The sequence below is a fragment of the Populus alba genome, chromosome 5, assembly GCF_005239225.2.
Source record: "Populus alba chromosome 5, ASM523922v2, whole genome shotgun sequence".
Taxonomy (NCBI): domain Eukaryota; kingdom Viridiplantae; phylum Streptophyta; class Magnoliopsida; order Malpighiales; family Salicaceae; genus Populus; species Populus alba.
This window is the reverse complement of record NC_133288.1, coordinates 6606671-6621979: the sequence shown is the minus strand read 5'-3', so window position 1 is coordinate 6621979 and position 15309 is coordinate 6606671. Positions and strand designations below refer to the sequence as shown.

The following is a 15309-nucleotide window of genomic DNA, read 5'->3' as shown; positions in this document are numbered from 1 at the left end:
GGTCATGATTTTTTTTAAAAAAAAAATGAGTATTTAAGCTATTTTTTAATGTAAATAAATTCAATTTGTAAATTGAAAATTTTATTCGGATATTTAATTAAATAAATCAATAATTATCCATGTAAGTAAACAAAAAAAATCGTTAACAATGACTAAAAGAAAAACTGTAAAAATTGAAAGAAATATGTAGATCACAATATTTGATATGAAAAAATAAAATATTTTATCCGTTTGTTTTTTCTTTATTTGTTTATTGAAATCAATAAAAGATAATGGATTATAGAAACACATATGAGATTGGGTGAAGAAAAACCATATTATACAAGGTCAGGACAAATCATAAATATTGTTTTTAAATAACTATTTTTTTATGGAATAAAGCTTCTATATATAATTTGTTTTAAAAAAGGTTCTTCAAAAATAAAATGAATTTTTTTTAAAAAAAAAAAACCTCTATAAAAAAAGGTTTGCAAAGCTCGTGGTCTAAATTATGAGATTGTGATAAATCAATAGAAAATAAATTGAATATAGTCACAAAACTATTTTTTATATATATAAATATTTTATAATGATAAAAATCATAAAAGAAAACAAGAAGAAAAAAAGATCTCTAACCTAGTTAACTCTTAAAACTCATGACCCATGTCATTTGATCGAAAGTGCAACAAATAGAAAAGCCACGAAACCCAATCCTGAATAGATAAGACGTAGAAGGATGAAACTTAAAAAAAAAAAATAGAGGGCATCGAAAAAATTAAATTGGAGGGTTAAATTGAAAAAAAAAATTTAACAAAAAAAACAATAAAATATGAAAATAAAAACCAGCATAACTTTAACAAAAGAGTTAGGGAAAAAATAATAAATTAAAATAACAAAGAGTGAATTGAAAGAAATAATATATGACAAATTATAAATTAAGAACTAATTGAAAACATAAAAAACATTTTTAAAATGGACAAGGGTGAAAATAAACAATAAAAAAAGACATAAATTGAAAAAAAAGAAGACACAAATGTACTTTCTCTGAAATAGAGAGAGTAGAAGGAAGAAAAAAAAAAACCATCGATGACAAACCGTCTATCATCCGTTGTCACACGCTGCACGAGGAGGAAAAAAATGTGGTGGCACTACCAAGAACAAGACGAAAAGCCAAGTTTGATCAACAGGTGGTGTCATACATGTTATCCAAATAACGCAAACTCCACTCACATGCTAACGCATAATATGAATGTGTCGACAACTTTTTATAATAAAAAATTATAAAAACACCAAAATACTCCTCGTAAGCTTGAAAATTACAAATAAACATGTGTTAAAGGGTAAAAAAAATCATTAAATGCATGCCTTAATTTTTTTTTAAAGACAGAGATGTATTTTAACTATAACTCGAGAAGGGAAGAACAAAAAAAAAAAACTTGGTCAATATCTAATTTTATTTTCCTTTACCTTTAGGATAATTAAATATTTTTACTGTTTTTAAAGTATATGAAAAGATAAGAGAAATCATTAATGAACAATTCTAAAATTTGCTGATTTTGATGGTAAAAATATAATTTTACTATATAAAAAATATAGAAATGATTTAGATATCTCAAATAATTTTTTAATAACCAACTAATCATTAAAAAAAAAACTAAATCACCCTTATAACCAAGTCTCCCATTGTTTTCCACTCAATAATAAAATAATAATTTTATCATAGCAGTTTATATTAAATGTAAAAACTCTACACGTTCAATATCAAAGCCGAGACGTCATGGGCTAATAAAAACACAGTTTCAGAGTTCAAAATGCGTGCACTAAATAAACATTATATGGAGGTCCCACTTCTCTGGTTATGTGCGTGTGTGCATAAACATGTTGTAAGGTATTACAGTGGATTCTTCTTGAAACATGTTATCAAGTGATGTTTTTTTATTATTATTAAAATTGATGTTTATATCTGCTTGCTTGTATATATCTCAACTAATAACATAAATTTTAAATAAATAATCATGTAAACTTCCAACAACTATCATATTAATAACAGCTCAAACTTGAAAATATAAAAAAATCAAAATCTTTTATCGGCTCTTACCATTAAGTGACATGTTCTTAGCGGAGAAAAAAATCCTTTCATCAATGATAACACACACCATATGGGAAGGTTACTCGGCCATTTGGTTCCTTTGAATCCACATTTCACATGTGAAGGGTCTTTAAAGTAGGTGATTAAAAAAATTAAGTGCTATACTTATATAAAATTTAATTCTAATGAAGTAATACTTATTTTTGTATTTTAATTTGAGTGTTTATAGCTCTCTATTTTTATAATTAAGTATTTATACTTTTATTTTTTGTATCTGAGTCTACGGATCTTTGTTTTCTTCAATTAAGTTTATATACTATTTTTTTTTCTCTAATATGTTACTATACTAGCATTTTAAAAAAAAAAATCTTAAATTTTTCCAATCAAATTATATTTTTACAAATTATATAGATTGTTTTTAGACCCATATATTTAACCGAGTTATATCGAGTTAACCCTCGTATAATTTATATTTTTTCATTGAAAAAAAACATCAACAATATTTGAACATTTCTTTTACATTCAATAAAAATTTAATCCGACTCAGAATGTAGTGCAAGTCGATGATCCAGTAAACGATAAATGAATATTTGTCTATTTTACTGTAGGATCCAATATTTACAATTTTTTTTAAAAAGTAAAAACAATAAACAAAAAAAATGCAAAGAGTACATAAAAATAAATGTTTTTATCATCAAAGCACAACAACCCTAAAAAAAACACGAAAAGAAGAAAAAAGAAGAAGAAGAAGACTAATCATGTTTCAACGGGGAAGTTTCTCCGTTTAGTCTTCTTGAATGGCTGTTTAATTAGTAATGGGTTATTCACGGGACACAGCATTGATTATTGACCCACATTATAGTCATAAAGTCCGAAGACATTTGATTAAAAAAACAAGTCACACTTAAATGCATATATAAACAAATAACATTTAATGCCGTTAGAAATGAACCTTCAGGAAGCCTGTAGCGTAAAAAGACTTGATGAGCCGAGCAAATCATATATGGTCAAGTCTTTTTATTTATTAATTAATTTATTTAAAATATTCAATTAATTTAATTTCATGAATTTTAAAATTAAACTTAATTCCGTTAGAAATAACCTTCAGGAAGTCTGTAGCGTAAAAAGACTTTTTGAGTCGAGCAAATCATATATTTCTTGATAATTACTGTTCACATGCACTTAAAAAGTGTTTAGGAAGGCAATTAAAACCATATTTTTATAAAATTAATTTTTTTTTATTAAAATTCAATATAATTTATATATTTTGGATCATTTTAATATACTAATATCAAAAATAATTTTTAAAAAAATAAAAAAATATCATTAATATATATTTTAACATGAAAATTATTTAAAAAATAACCACTATCATATTAATAAAAAAACACTTTTAATCTCCATCTAGCAGTACAGATATATGTTTAATTTACGGTGGGAGCTTTTCGTGAAAAAAGATGTAAGCAAAATTACGTAAGGTAGCTTTTTTTTCATGATGCAATGATTAAAGTCATCAAATCAATATCAAAATCATGTTATGTGAAAGACAAGTCTTCTCTAAAGTCTAGCCATAAATATCAAAAGTATGATTGTGTATTTCTGCGTATCAGTTAGGTCTACCCACACCCGACGCACAGGTGGCATAAAAGGACAAGCCACCTGATATATTATAATATAGTAAAAGCGTGGATATCAAAAGTTGCCACACACTTTTTTTATTTTTTAACCATTGCGTGTTAACCCTTTTTTTTTTAAATTATTATTTTAATATTTTATATTTTAAAAAATAAAAAAAATATCATTTTAATATATTTTTATTAAAAAAATATTTATAAAACAATTTTGTCTAAGTTTCTATTTGAAAATATAATCATAGTTTTTTAAATAATTTTAGTTTTAAAATATATCAAAATAATATTTTTTTATTTTTTTAAAATTATTTTTAAAATCAACTTTTAAAAACATTTAAAAAAATATAAAAAATTCCCTATTAAAGCTGATGTTGTCTAGGGCTTTTGTTTATTTGGCGTTGACTAAGAATAACTGTATTTTCTGAGGTGTCCAACACTAAAAAACTCCAGCGTGGCGTGGCATCATGGTCAATTAACTGGCAAAGGGAGAACCTGTCCGAGTTTAGGTGAGAGACCATAAGTGTTCGGCTTCATAAATGTTCCACGGCTATAATAACCATCGTAATGACAGTTTTTTGAACGGTGACAGATTTTCTGTTCCTCTTTAATAATAATTAAAAAAAAAAAACCGAAAAGGCAAGCATTTGTTTTCGGCATATTATTCTTAACATTAACAGAAATTCTAAAACGCGTGGGAGAATTACCATGCACAATTGCACGGCTAACGCTCTCGCATTTCAGTATAAACTAACTGTTCAGAAAGTCTTTACTTTTTTAATTTAGTCCCTAAACTATTTGTTTTGGGTGATTGCATTCTTTAGGGTGGAATTAAAGAGCATTTTATTCAAATTTGTTCACTGGAGACAGGATTGAAAGAAGAAGGATTAAATAACATTTTATTCAAATGTAGAAAAGACGCGGTTCACGCAAAAAATTCACTTTAGCCCCCACCTTTACAAATCATACTCAATTTGGTCCCGAATTATTATGCATTTCAATTTAGATATAAAAAAATTATTTTTTTAAAATATAAATTTTGATGGGTTCAGCCAAAACATGTAGGCTATTGTTTTTATTTTTCTGATGCATTTTTTGTTGCTTAGTTTTACAAAATAAATCTCATTTAAATTAGAAAGCAAATAAATTGAGGGATCAAAGTGTAAGACATTACAGGGACTAAAAAATGAAAAAGCATTGTTCGAGTAAAAACTGCTTCCGCTGACAATCTACTTGAAAGACAAAAGGGTATTAGTTTTTGTTTTTATATTTTATTATAATATAATTGATAATTGATAATGCAGAAGAGAAGCATGAATTTATATTAAAGGAAATAAAAAAAGTCTACCAAATAAAAAAAGGAAAGCAAGCTAGCTATGAATCAGGATCTGTTCAGGCGGCGTAGATCATGTCATTATTCGCGTTTTTCTTGAGCGCTTTTTTCTTTTCCTTTTCTCTTCTCGCCCCTCCCTTTCCAAAATAAAATTAAGAGGCTGCTGCATGTACAGTGATACAAAGTGATTCTTTTTTTAAAGGTTTTTTTTTTATTTATAAATATATTTTTTTATATTTAGAAAAATTCATCTTCTTCTTTTTTTTTTACAAAAAAACCCAAGTACTTAAAAATGAAAAGAAAAAAAACTAATCTGCATCCTCGATTTCGTTTTCTGCTAGTTTGTCGTCTCCTCTGTCCATCATCAACAGGAAAGAAATAAATTAGTTGATAACCACTTGTAGTTTGATAAATTGACAGAGGAAGAGAGAAAGCAAGGAGGGTAGGGCACATGGCAGTGCCACCCTCCATTCTGGCCCCACTGTTTTATTTAATTAAATTTTTTTCTTTATTAAATTATTATTAGTGAAGAAGAATCAAGTCAGTCATCGCTGCTAGTAGTACCACTATCACTTTTTACTTGTAAATCCGTCCGCTCTTATCTTGATTTGCAACAGATTGAAACCAGCTAAGATACAGAGAGGAGAGTGACTTGTCTTCTCAAGCAATCATTTTAATATATATATATATATATATATATATATATATATATATATATATATATATATATATATATAACAAAACCCTAAAAAAACAAACAGCCAGCCCTTCCTCTTCTTTCTTGTACCCCTCCTCCTCCTCCTCTTTCTTTTGTATCTTTTAGGAGAGGGAAAAAGGAACAAAAACTACATTGGGTGGGTAAAGTTGCGTGGGATGCACGAGTTGACTCAGTTTTGAGTTTGGGTTTTGATCTTATTTGTACAACAAGATGAATACCGGGGGCCGACTCATTGCCGGTTCTCACAACAGGAACGAGTTTGTCCTCATAAATGCGGATGAGAATGCAAGAGTAAGAGAACCCATTTTCTCATTTTCCCGATTCCTGATCTGGGCTGCCTCCTTTTTTTTTTTTTTTTTTTCCCGTGCTCATGTTCACTGATTTCACTCTCTGGGCTGTGTTTTTTTTTTTTAAAGCCTGAACAAGTCGATGCATTTCGATTTTTAGTTTCATTTCTTACAAAAGGACGCTAATTTGGTAAACGGAGATTTAGATTATGATTTCTTTATGTTAATGTTGGAGTCAATCTCCAATTGGCAAGGAAATGAAAGTTGCAGTGCAGATTTGCAGAGGATTAACTTATGTCCAGTCTTTAGGTCTTCCAGATCCATATAGATTATGCTGATCTGAGGTTCATGACACGAGGAAAAAACAAGCACTACTTGGTTGATGCAGTGTAGGAGCAATAACGTTTACTTTTTTGTTTGTACTTATTTGGACAGCCTTTCTAGGATTTTCTTCTTCTTCTTCTTCTTCTTCTTCTTCTTATTGAAAGTTAATGTTTTACTAGGATTTTTATATCCTATGTATTTTAAGATCATTACTAGGTTTCTTGGAGTTTACGTGAACACCATATTGTTCAACCTTACACGTTATATCCCACAGAAGAGAGTTAAATTTCTAATTCTTGGTGTTTTGCTTGGTCAAAACTGATGAAACTCGGGCAAGCAAGAAAGGAGATGGTACTTGCCAAAAAAAAAAGAAAGGAGATGGTACATTAGCTTATAAATGGATTGTGATGATATATCAAGAGGAGCTATTGGATTTGAGATAACTTAAATCATAATTTCCATGCATTTATTTATGTATTTTTGTTGAAGGTGTCATTCATGATCAAGTGCTGAGATAACTCATTTTGCGGTAACTGGGTATGTACAGATTAAGTCAGTGAAAGAATTGAGTGGGCAAGTGTGTCAGATATGTGGCGATGAGATTGAAATCACAGTGGATGGAGAGCCATTTGTTGCTTGCAATGAATGTGCTTTCCCTGTGTGTCGCCCCTGCTATGAATATGAGAGAAGAGAGGGAAATCAAGTTTGCCCTCAATGCAAGACCAGATACAAGCGCCTCAAAGGTTAGGGTTTCCTGAACTATTTTTGTGTGTGTCTGTGTGTTTATTGAGATTCCATTCATCATTTGGAGTATCAATAACGATCAACCATGTTGCAGGTAGTCCAAGGGTTGAGGGTGACGAGGAAGAAGATGATACAGATGATTTGGAACATGAGTTTGATTATGGAAACCTTGATGGTTTAAGCCCAGAACAAGTTGCAGAGGCAATGCTCTCTTCACGCATAAACACTGGCCGTGCTTCTCACTCTAATACATATGGAATTCCCACACAAGGGGAACTTGATTCATCTCCCCTCAGCTCTAAAATTCCTCTTTTAACGTATGGCGAGGAGGTAATTCAGTATGTCATTGATAGGTGCACATTAAATGAAAAACAGCAAAAGTGGATTAAGCAATGCTTTTTATTTGTTTTCCTCTTCCTTTGTTTTAGGATGCCGAGATTTCTTCTGACCGACATGCACTTATTGTACCACCACACATGAGTCATGGAAATAGAGTTCATCCAACTTCATTTTCTGATCCATCTATACCTTGTAAGTCTGGGCCTCTACTTGCATATCCTTCTGTTGATTGTTCAATTGATCCTGTTATCAGCTAACTGAATGCTTCCAATGTTGTAGCTCAACCAAGACCAATGGTTCCAAAGAAAGACATTGCAGTGTACGGGTATGGGAGTGTGGCATGGAAGGACAGAATGGAGGATTGGAAGAAAAGACAGAATGACAAACTTCAGGTTGTTAAGCATGAAGGAGGATATGATGGTGGAAACTTTGAAGGGGATGAACTGGATGATCCTGATTTGCCCATGTGAGTGACTCCTGCAAACTTTTCTTTATACCATTCTTGCATTACATATACTTCAATCTGTGATGGCAGGTGTTTGGTGTGACAAAATGCAAAGACGAAGTTCTCCTGCGAACTTTTCTTTATACCATTCTTGCATTACATATACTTGAATCTGTAACGGCAGATGTTTGGTGTGACAACATGAAAAGACAAAGTTTTAGAAATCTTAAATGTTTGTAAGGGTTTCTGGAAAGAAATCATTTAATATCTGAAATGCCTTGTTGGTTATTGTTGCCTTTTGGAAAACTCACAATAACCACTGCTTTGCATAAGCCTTGAGACAATGGCGGATCACATAATTGTTTGTGACCGTCTATCCACTTGGGGTTGGGGTGACACTGAGGCAGGAAAGAAAACATTTTGGTTTCATGTTAGGGTCAGCTTTAATCTGCACTCTTGAATGCTGACATTTACTACTTAAACAACCTTATATTTTCTTTTGTTGTGAACCTAACCTTTCAGAGATGGATTTATCTTTTGAATGTTACATTTTCCTATGTAATACTCTTGTTGGAATCAGTAATCTGTTGATCAATAAGGTTGTAAAATCTTGGACAAAATTATTAGAATTTTATTCAAAATTGTTTAGTGTATTGGTTTTTTTCTCTGTTTATTTTTGTTGATTTATCCATTCATTTATTTGGGTTACTTACAAGCTTTCTTGATGTACTTTTTCAGGATGGATGAGGGCAGGCAGCCACTTTCAAGGAAGTTACCAATTCCCTCAAGCAAGATAAACCCATACAGAATGATAATCATCCTACGTCTTGTGATTATTGGCATCTTTTTTCACTATAGAATTCTCCACCCAGTCAATGACGCATATGGTTTGTGGCTGACATCAGTAATATGTGAAATATGGTTCGCAGTATCATGGATTCTAGACCAGTTTCCAAAATGGTACCCTATAGAACGGGAAACATACCTTGATAGGCTATCACTGAGGTATGTGGAGCCGATCCATTTAGTTCCATGTGTAACATGTTCTTTGCTACCTGAAATTATCAGGCTTCATTTCATTCTTCCTCCTCTTCATTTACTTCTTTTTTGTTTTGTGCATGAATTACAATAGCTTATTGCTGTGCTCAATTATCAGGTATGAAAAAGAAGGGAAACCATCTGAGTTAGCAAGTGTAGACGTTTTTGTAAGTACAGTTGATCCTATGAAAGAACCTCCGCTGATCACTGCGAACACTGTTCTCTCTATTCTCGCGGTTGATTATCCTGTGGATAAAGTTGCATGCTATGTGTCAGACGATGGTGCCGCCATGCTTACATTTGAAGCTCTCTCCGAGACGTCTGAATTTGCTAGGAAGTGGGTTCCATTTTGCAAGAAATTTAACATCGAGCCCCGTGCCCCTGAGTGGTATTTTTCTCAGAAGATTGACTATTTGAAAAATAAAGTTCATCCAGCATTTGTCAGGGAAAGGCGTGCCATGAAGGTTAGCGATTTCTCTTCATTCAGATCCATGTTGATCTAAGTTTTACTGGATTAGAATTCCAAATTGATGTACATTCTCAAGACTTGCATAAAATTTAGTTCAGTGACATGATGATTATTTCTCAATATTAGCTCATGATTATATTTGGTTCTATTTTTGGTTCAGAGAGAATATGAAGAATTCAAAGTGAGGATAAATGGGTTGGTTTCCACAGCACAAAAGGTTCCGGAAGATGGTTGGACAATGCAAGATGGAACTCCATGGCCTGGAAACAATGTACGAGACCATCCTGGCATGATTCAGGTAAGATTACGATTCTTTCTAGAAGTATTGATTTCTTGATTTGTCGATTGCAAAATAATGCATGTTCAGGTAAAATTTAGTCATTTTTCCTTGATAAACGCACCATGTTTTTTAATCCTGACACTGATGCTTATGCTTTGTTGTTCCTTTTGTATGTATTTGGTAAGCATGATGTTACTTTTGTCTTTACTATTTTGTTGTTTGCTGGGTTTGTTACTTGTATCGAGGTGCTACTCTTACCAGCTAACTGCCATGCTTCCTGAAATTCTGTCATCCAATTGCTTTTGACATGCTGATTGTACCAATTCTACAGTTCTTGCTCCACATACTGTTGTCAAGTGACTAGTCAGTCTAAATGTTACTAGATTTCCTCACTAATTATGGGGTTTACGCCACTCAAGTAGAGGATTAGGTACTGTAAATTGTAGGGATGCACTCATGCGCCATGTAAAGAAAATGCTCTTTTCTTTGCAGGTTTTCCTTGGTCAAAGTGGAGTTCGTGATGTGGAAGGATGCGAGTTACCTCGTCTGGTTTATGTTTCTCGTGAGAAGAGACCAGGGTTCGAACACCATAAGAAGGCTGGGGCCATGAATTCACTGGTAAGCGATGGATGTTGGATGACTTGTATATTCTTAACATCTATGGATGGCCTTTTTTTGTTCTGTTACATTTTTATCTAACATTTAACATTTGGCCAAGAACTAATAAGCTTTGTCTATTCTTTTATGATTGTAATAGATGCGGGTCTCTGCAGTTCTGTCAAATGCCCCTTATCTTCTGAATGTTGATTGTGACCATTATATTAACAATAGCGGAGCACTTAGAGAAGCCATGTGTTTCATGATGGATCCAACATCAGGGAAAAAAGTTTGTTATGTGCAGTTTCCTCAACGATTTGATGGCATTGATCGTCATGATAGATACTCGAATCGAAACGTTGTATTCTTTGATGTATGTGTATTTCGCTTTCCTGCATCTCCTTTTCTCTTATGATGTTATTGACTACGATGGAAAAGCTGATCTCCTAATTGAAAACAGATAAATATGAAAGGATTAGATGGTTTACAAGGACCAATATATGTTGGAACTGGGTGTGTTTTTCGGAGGCAAGCACTTTATGGTTATGATGCACCTGTCAAGAAGAAGCCCCCTGGCAAGACTTGCAACTGTTTGCCAAAATGGTGCTGTCTATGGTGTGGGTCCAGAAAAAACAAGAAATCGAAGCCAAAAAAGGAGAAGAAGAAGTCAAAGAACAGGGAAGCATCAAAGCAGATACATGCCCTTGAAAATATTGAAGGAATCGAAGGTTTTACTAAGCTACTGCTACTGCACCCATTGTGTTTTATTCATCTGTGTTTAAATTTTAGATCTCTTAGAGTTGGCTGATATTGCAGAATCAACTTCGGAAAAATCTTCTGAAACATCCCAAATGAAGCTGGAAAAGAAGTTTGGGCAATCTCCAGTGTTTGTAGTTTCCACTCTTCTTGAGAATGGTGGAGTTCCTCGGGATGCATCTCCTGCATCACTGCTGAGAGAAGCCATCCAAGTTATCAGCTGTGGTTATGAAGATAAAACAGAATGGGGAAAGGAAGTAAGTGAAAACAAAGAGACTTGAACTGTTCAAACCCACCATAAGAAAGTTGTGCTTTTATCTCCCACATATCATCTAAAATTTTTGTACTGAACCAGGTTGGCTGGATATATGGCTCTGTTACAGAGGATATCTTGACAGGATTCAAGATGCACTGCCATGGATGGCGGTCTGTTTACTGCATACCTAAGCGGCCTGCATTCAAGGGGTCAGCTCCAATTAACCTGTCAGATCGTCTACACCAGGTTCTTCGGTGGGCCCTCGGTTCTGTTGAGATTTTCTTCAGTAGACACTGTCCAATTTGGTATGGTTATGGGGGTGGATTGAAGTGGTTGGAACGATTTTCCTACATAAACTCAGTTGTGTATCCTTGGACATCCATTCCCTTGCTTATTTACTGTACACTACCAGCCATATGCCTTCTCACTGGGAAATTCATTGTTCCTGAGGTAACGCCCCGCATTGTGTTATTAAATTCAGTTGGAAAATTGAAACATAGTTATTCTTGGTAAAAGTTGGTTATTCTTCCTAAAATCTTGAAAGTTTCTGTTATGATCTGTTGCGTCTCTATTATGTTTATCAATCATCCCTTCTTTCTACGAGACATGTTCTGTTAAGTAGCTTGATCGCTTATTGTTAATCAGCTCATGGTTGCATGGGATTTGAAAGAATTATTGTTCTTTGAAAAGCATGTTTTTCATGTAGTTGTTGTATAGCATGGAAATGCTGCTTTTTTATGTGGTTCTAGCTGCCACTAATCATCTACTCTTCAATCTAAATCGGGTCTTTTATGTTGTACAGATTAGTAATTATGCCAGTATCGTGTTCATAGCCCTCTTCATATCTATAGCTGCAACTGGTATCCTCGAGATGCAGTGGGGTGGTGTCGGGATAGATGACTGGTGGAGAAATGAACAATTTTGGGTGATTGGAGGTGTTTCATCACACCTGTTTGCTCTCTTCCAGGGTTTGCTCAAGGTTTTGGCTGGTGTTAGTACAAACTTCACTGTTACATCAAAAGGAGCAGATGATGGAGAATTCTCAGAGCTTTACATATTCAAGTGGACATCACTGTTGATCCCTCCTACAACGTTGTTGATCATGAACATAGTTGGCGTTGTGGTTGGGGTCTCAGACGCCATCAACAATGGGTATGATTCATGGGGTCCATTGTTTGGGAGGCTATTTTTTGCCCTATGGGTCATCCTCCACCTCTACCCCTTCCTCAAAGGGCTTCTCGGGAAACAAGATCGCATGCCCACCATCATTTTGGTATGGTCAATTCTACTGTCTTCAATCCTAACTCTCCTGTGGGTTCGTATAAACCCATTTGTGTCAAGAGATGGTCCTGTCTTGGAACTGTGTGGCTTGAACTGTGATTAGGCCACATCAAGATCATTATGGATTCAAGGGGCCTGGAGGCAGTCCACAGACTGGACGCGACATGCTTGCCAATGGCCGAAGAGAAGGAAATATTTTTGAGAAGAAAGCTGTAATTTGGGGGTGTAGATACTTTTGGGTTTGGGAATATGACACTTTTTTTTCTTTACAGGGTTTTCATTAATTCTTTTATTAAATTCTTGTGGGTTCTAGAGGGTTATGTTCTTCACACGAGTTTCTGTGTCTCAATGGCATTGAATCATAAATTGTCCCCGTCAATGTGGGGATCCATACAAGTGTCTTAAACCACTCGACTATATAATTGTTTTATTGTCTCGCCGCCGTCTGGACTTGATGTAGCCTTGTGTTGTGAGTGCAAATATTATGGCATTATGTGGTCTCACCTCTACCTTAATTCCCGGAAAACATTGAAGATCCTTTCACCATTTCTGCTCTTCTGTCACTATCCGTCTTCAACAGCAGCTTTGTTGCCGAGCTAGGAATACATGTCCATGGATCTCCTGAAAGGATGGGAGATCCTTTCAGGAGATCCATCTACTAAATTTAATTAGTGAAGCAGATTATTATTATGATTGTAAGAGGATCGATAACAATCCTTCTTTTTTTATTTTTCCTTGCAAATTTAATTATTTCTACTCCCTCCATTTTAACTCGGTATTTCTTTATAAGATGAGTAAATTTTAAATCTACAAATCATATGCCATCAAGTTTCTCATAGAGGTCCATCGATCAAATAACTCGGTGTTAGTTTCTCATTATTTGATAAGAAATCATAAATATCGAATATTTAAGTCGCAAGATTGAAAGGTTATTTAAATTGGGGCGTGTTGGACCAAAAAGAAAGAAAAAGAAAGTTATTTGGGTGTTGACAACTAAAGGTTACTTAAAGCTCTCTCTCATTGAATAGTCTACGCGAGGAATAAAGCAATTGTCTGTCGGACAAAGACTTGTTGTGATCATGGTAATTAATCCATACATAATAATTATAGAACATTTGTCACTAAAATTCTATTTTATATATAGCAGTATCAATTTCTTTTTACAGATTTCATATTACAGAAGGCAGAAAATAATGTAAAATACTATGTTGCATAATCCTGGCATCGATTTCTGCTAGACTCTGGAGAAAACTCTTGGCTAACTTGCAAATTGTTTGAGGGTTGTTGGCAGACACCATAGCCAAAAAGTAGTTTGGTGCTGTGTTGACCATTGAGAGGAAAAGAGGAAATTCGTTGAAGGTTCGGATCATCGTCGCCATGACTCCGCCACTAAGAAGCGCAAAGATTGGCCGGCCGCGTTTTGTAAGTTTCATGGCAGATCAGCTCACAGATGCCTCTCGTACGTTCTTCAAGACCTCAAATGACTTCTCTGAATATATATTTCGAAAGAACTCATGAGGTATTAACAAGGAAATTTCCAAAATTGAGATTATGAAAAAGGATGAAGTATCACGCTGCCCAAAACTTGAAAAAAGTAGGTGAATAATAATATTATGTAGTGCATGATACTGTGCAATTAATCATGTCTTCTATTATAATAATCTGACATGCATTTACTTGCATGGTCGTTGTCATATAAAATAGTAATTATTGCTAGTCTTGTCACACTACCATAAAGATAAAATTATAAAATAGCAACAGAGTTACTTACGAAATATTTTTTACCAATAATGCCCAGTCATAATAGCGATCAGATATTTTTGTTGGTTATTTTCCACATAATTACTGATAGAAAAAATCCTATTCGTAATTATTGAGAGTATCACCAATATAATAAAATAATTGAAAAATAAAAAATATTTATTTAATGATTTTGTTGTTAATATGATATGTAGTCATTTTTCAATGGATTTATCTACGGTAACTTTCATTGTAATATCTCATTACAAATTTTATCAGCAACAATGTTGTTTGTAATTTGAAAAAAAATTGATTTTATTTTAAATTTGAAGAAATTGATTTTAATTTTGAATTTGACTTTGTAACTCATGTGTGTTATAATGAAAGAAATGATGAGTTATTTAATGGGCAACAATCATATTTTATCAATTTTATTGTTATGTTGGAAAATTTAAGAGAAATTGATTTTTTTTGTGGAATTCATAACAATTAAATGGTATTAATTTAGATTATTAAATAAGTTTGAATTGAATAAATAATAAATAATCAGTTGGGTACCAAGATTAAATGTTGTTAATTGGACTTATTTAGCTAATATTTTGACGCATCAATCATTACTTTTTTATACAACTTTTTTTTGTTATTAGATTGTGAATTTATTTTGAATTACCAAAGTTCAATTTTGAATGGTTTGTTATATTATTAAGAAATGTTGTTATCATTATTTTATATCGGTTTTCTAAGTAATTAATGAATAATGGTTCTTAAATATATCGATATTCATTCTAAGGATTGTATAGGGAAGATTATTGTAAATGGCTTAAGAGTTTTATTAATCTTGCACTTTTCAATCCAAAAAATGTTAATGGAGGTGAAATTAGATGTCCATATGTGAAGTGTAAAAATAAAAAGTTTCACCAATTAAATGTTGTGATGATGTATTTTTTTAAAAAAGGTTTGTTGAAAAATACTTATGTTGGTTTGCACACCCAAAACTTATGAGTTG

General features: G+C 32.9%; 1 protein-coding gene across 1 annotated transcript; it reads left to right on the top strand.

Annotated features, from left to right (window-relative positions):
- Positions 1-5768: 5768 nt before the first annotated feature.
- On the top strand, positions 5769-13000 carry LOC118038932 (cellulose synthase A catalytic subunit 2 [UDP-forming]). Its single transcript, XM_035045487.2, has 14 exons — positions 5769-6038; positions 6906-7101; positions 7197-7432; positions 7531-7633; positions 7721-7907; positions 8625-8891; positions 9043-9388; positions 9554-9691; positions 10166-10291; positions 10431-10643; positions 10731-10998; positions 11087-11283; positions 11382-11732; positions 12085-13000. Exons 1-14 carry the CDS (start codon positions 5958-5960, stop codon positions 12664-12666), a joined length of 3291 nt encoding a protein of 1096 aa, XP_034901378.1. The 5' UTR covers positions 5769-5957; the 3' UTR covers positions 12667-13000.
- The last annotated feature ends 2309 nt before the right edge of the window (positions 13001-15309 follow it).

Bases quoted from the DNA above. Each gene is read 5' to 3' on its own strand.
- LOC118038932 (XM_035045487.2), top strand. From the start codon at position 5,958: ATGAATACCGGGGGCCGACTCATTGCCGGTTCTCACAACAGGAACGAG. The intron at 6,039-6,905 runs GTAAGAGAACCC...GGGTATGTACAG, and splicing joins ATGCGGATGAGAATGCAAGA to ATTAAGTCAGTGAAAGAATT. The intron at 10,292-10,430 runs GTAAGCGATGGA...TGATTGTAATAG, and splicing joins CTGGGGCCATGAATTCACTG to ATGCGGGTCTCTGCAGTTCT.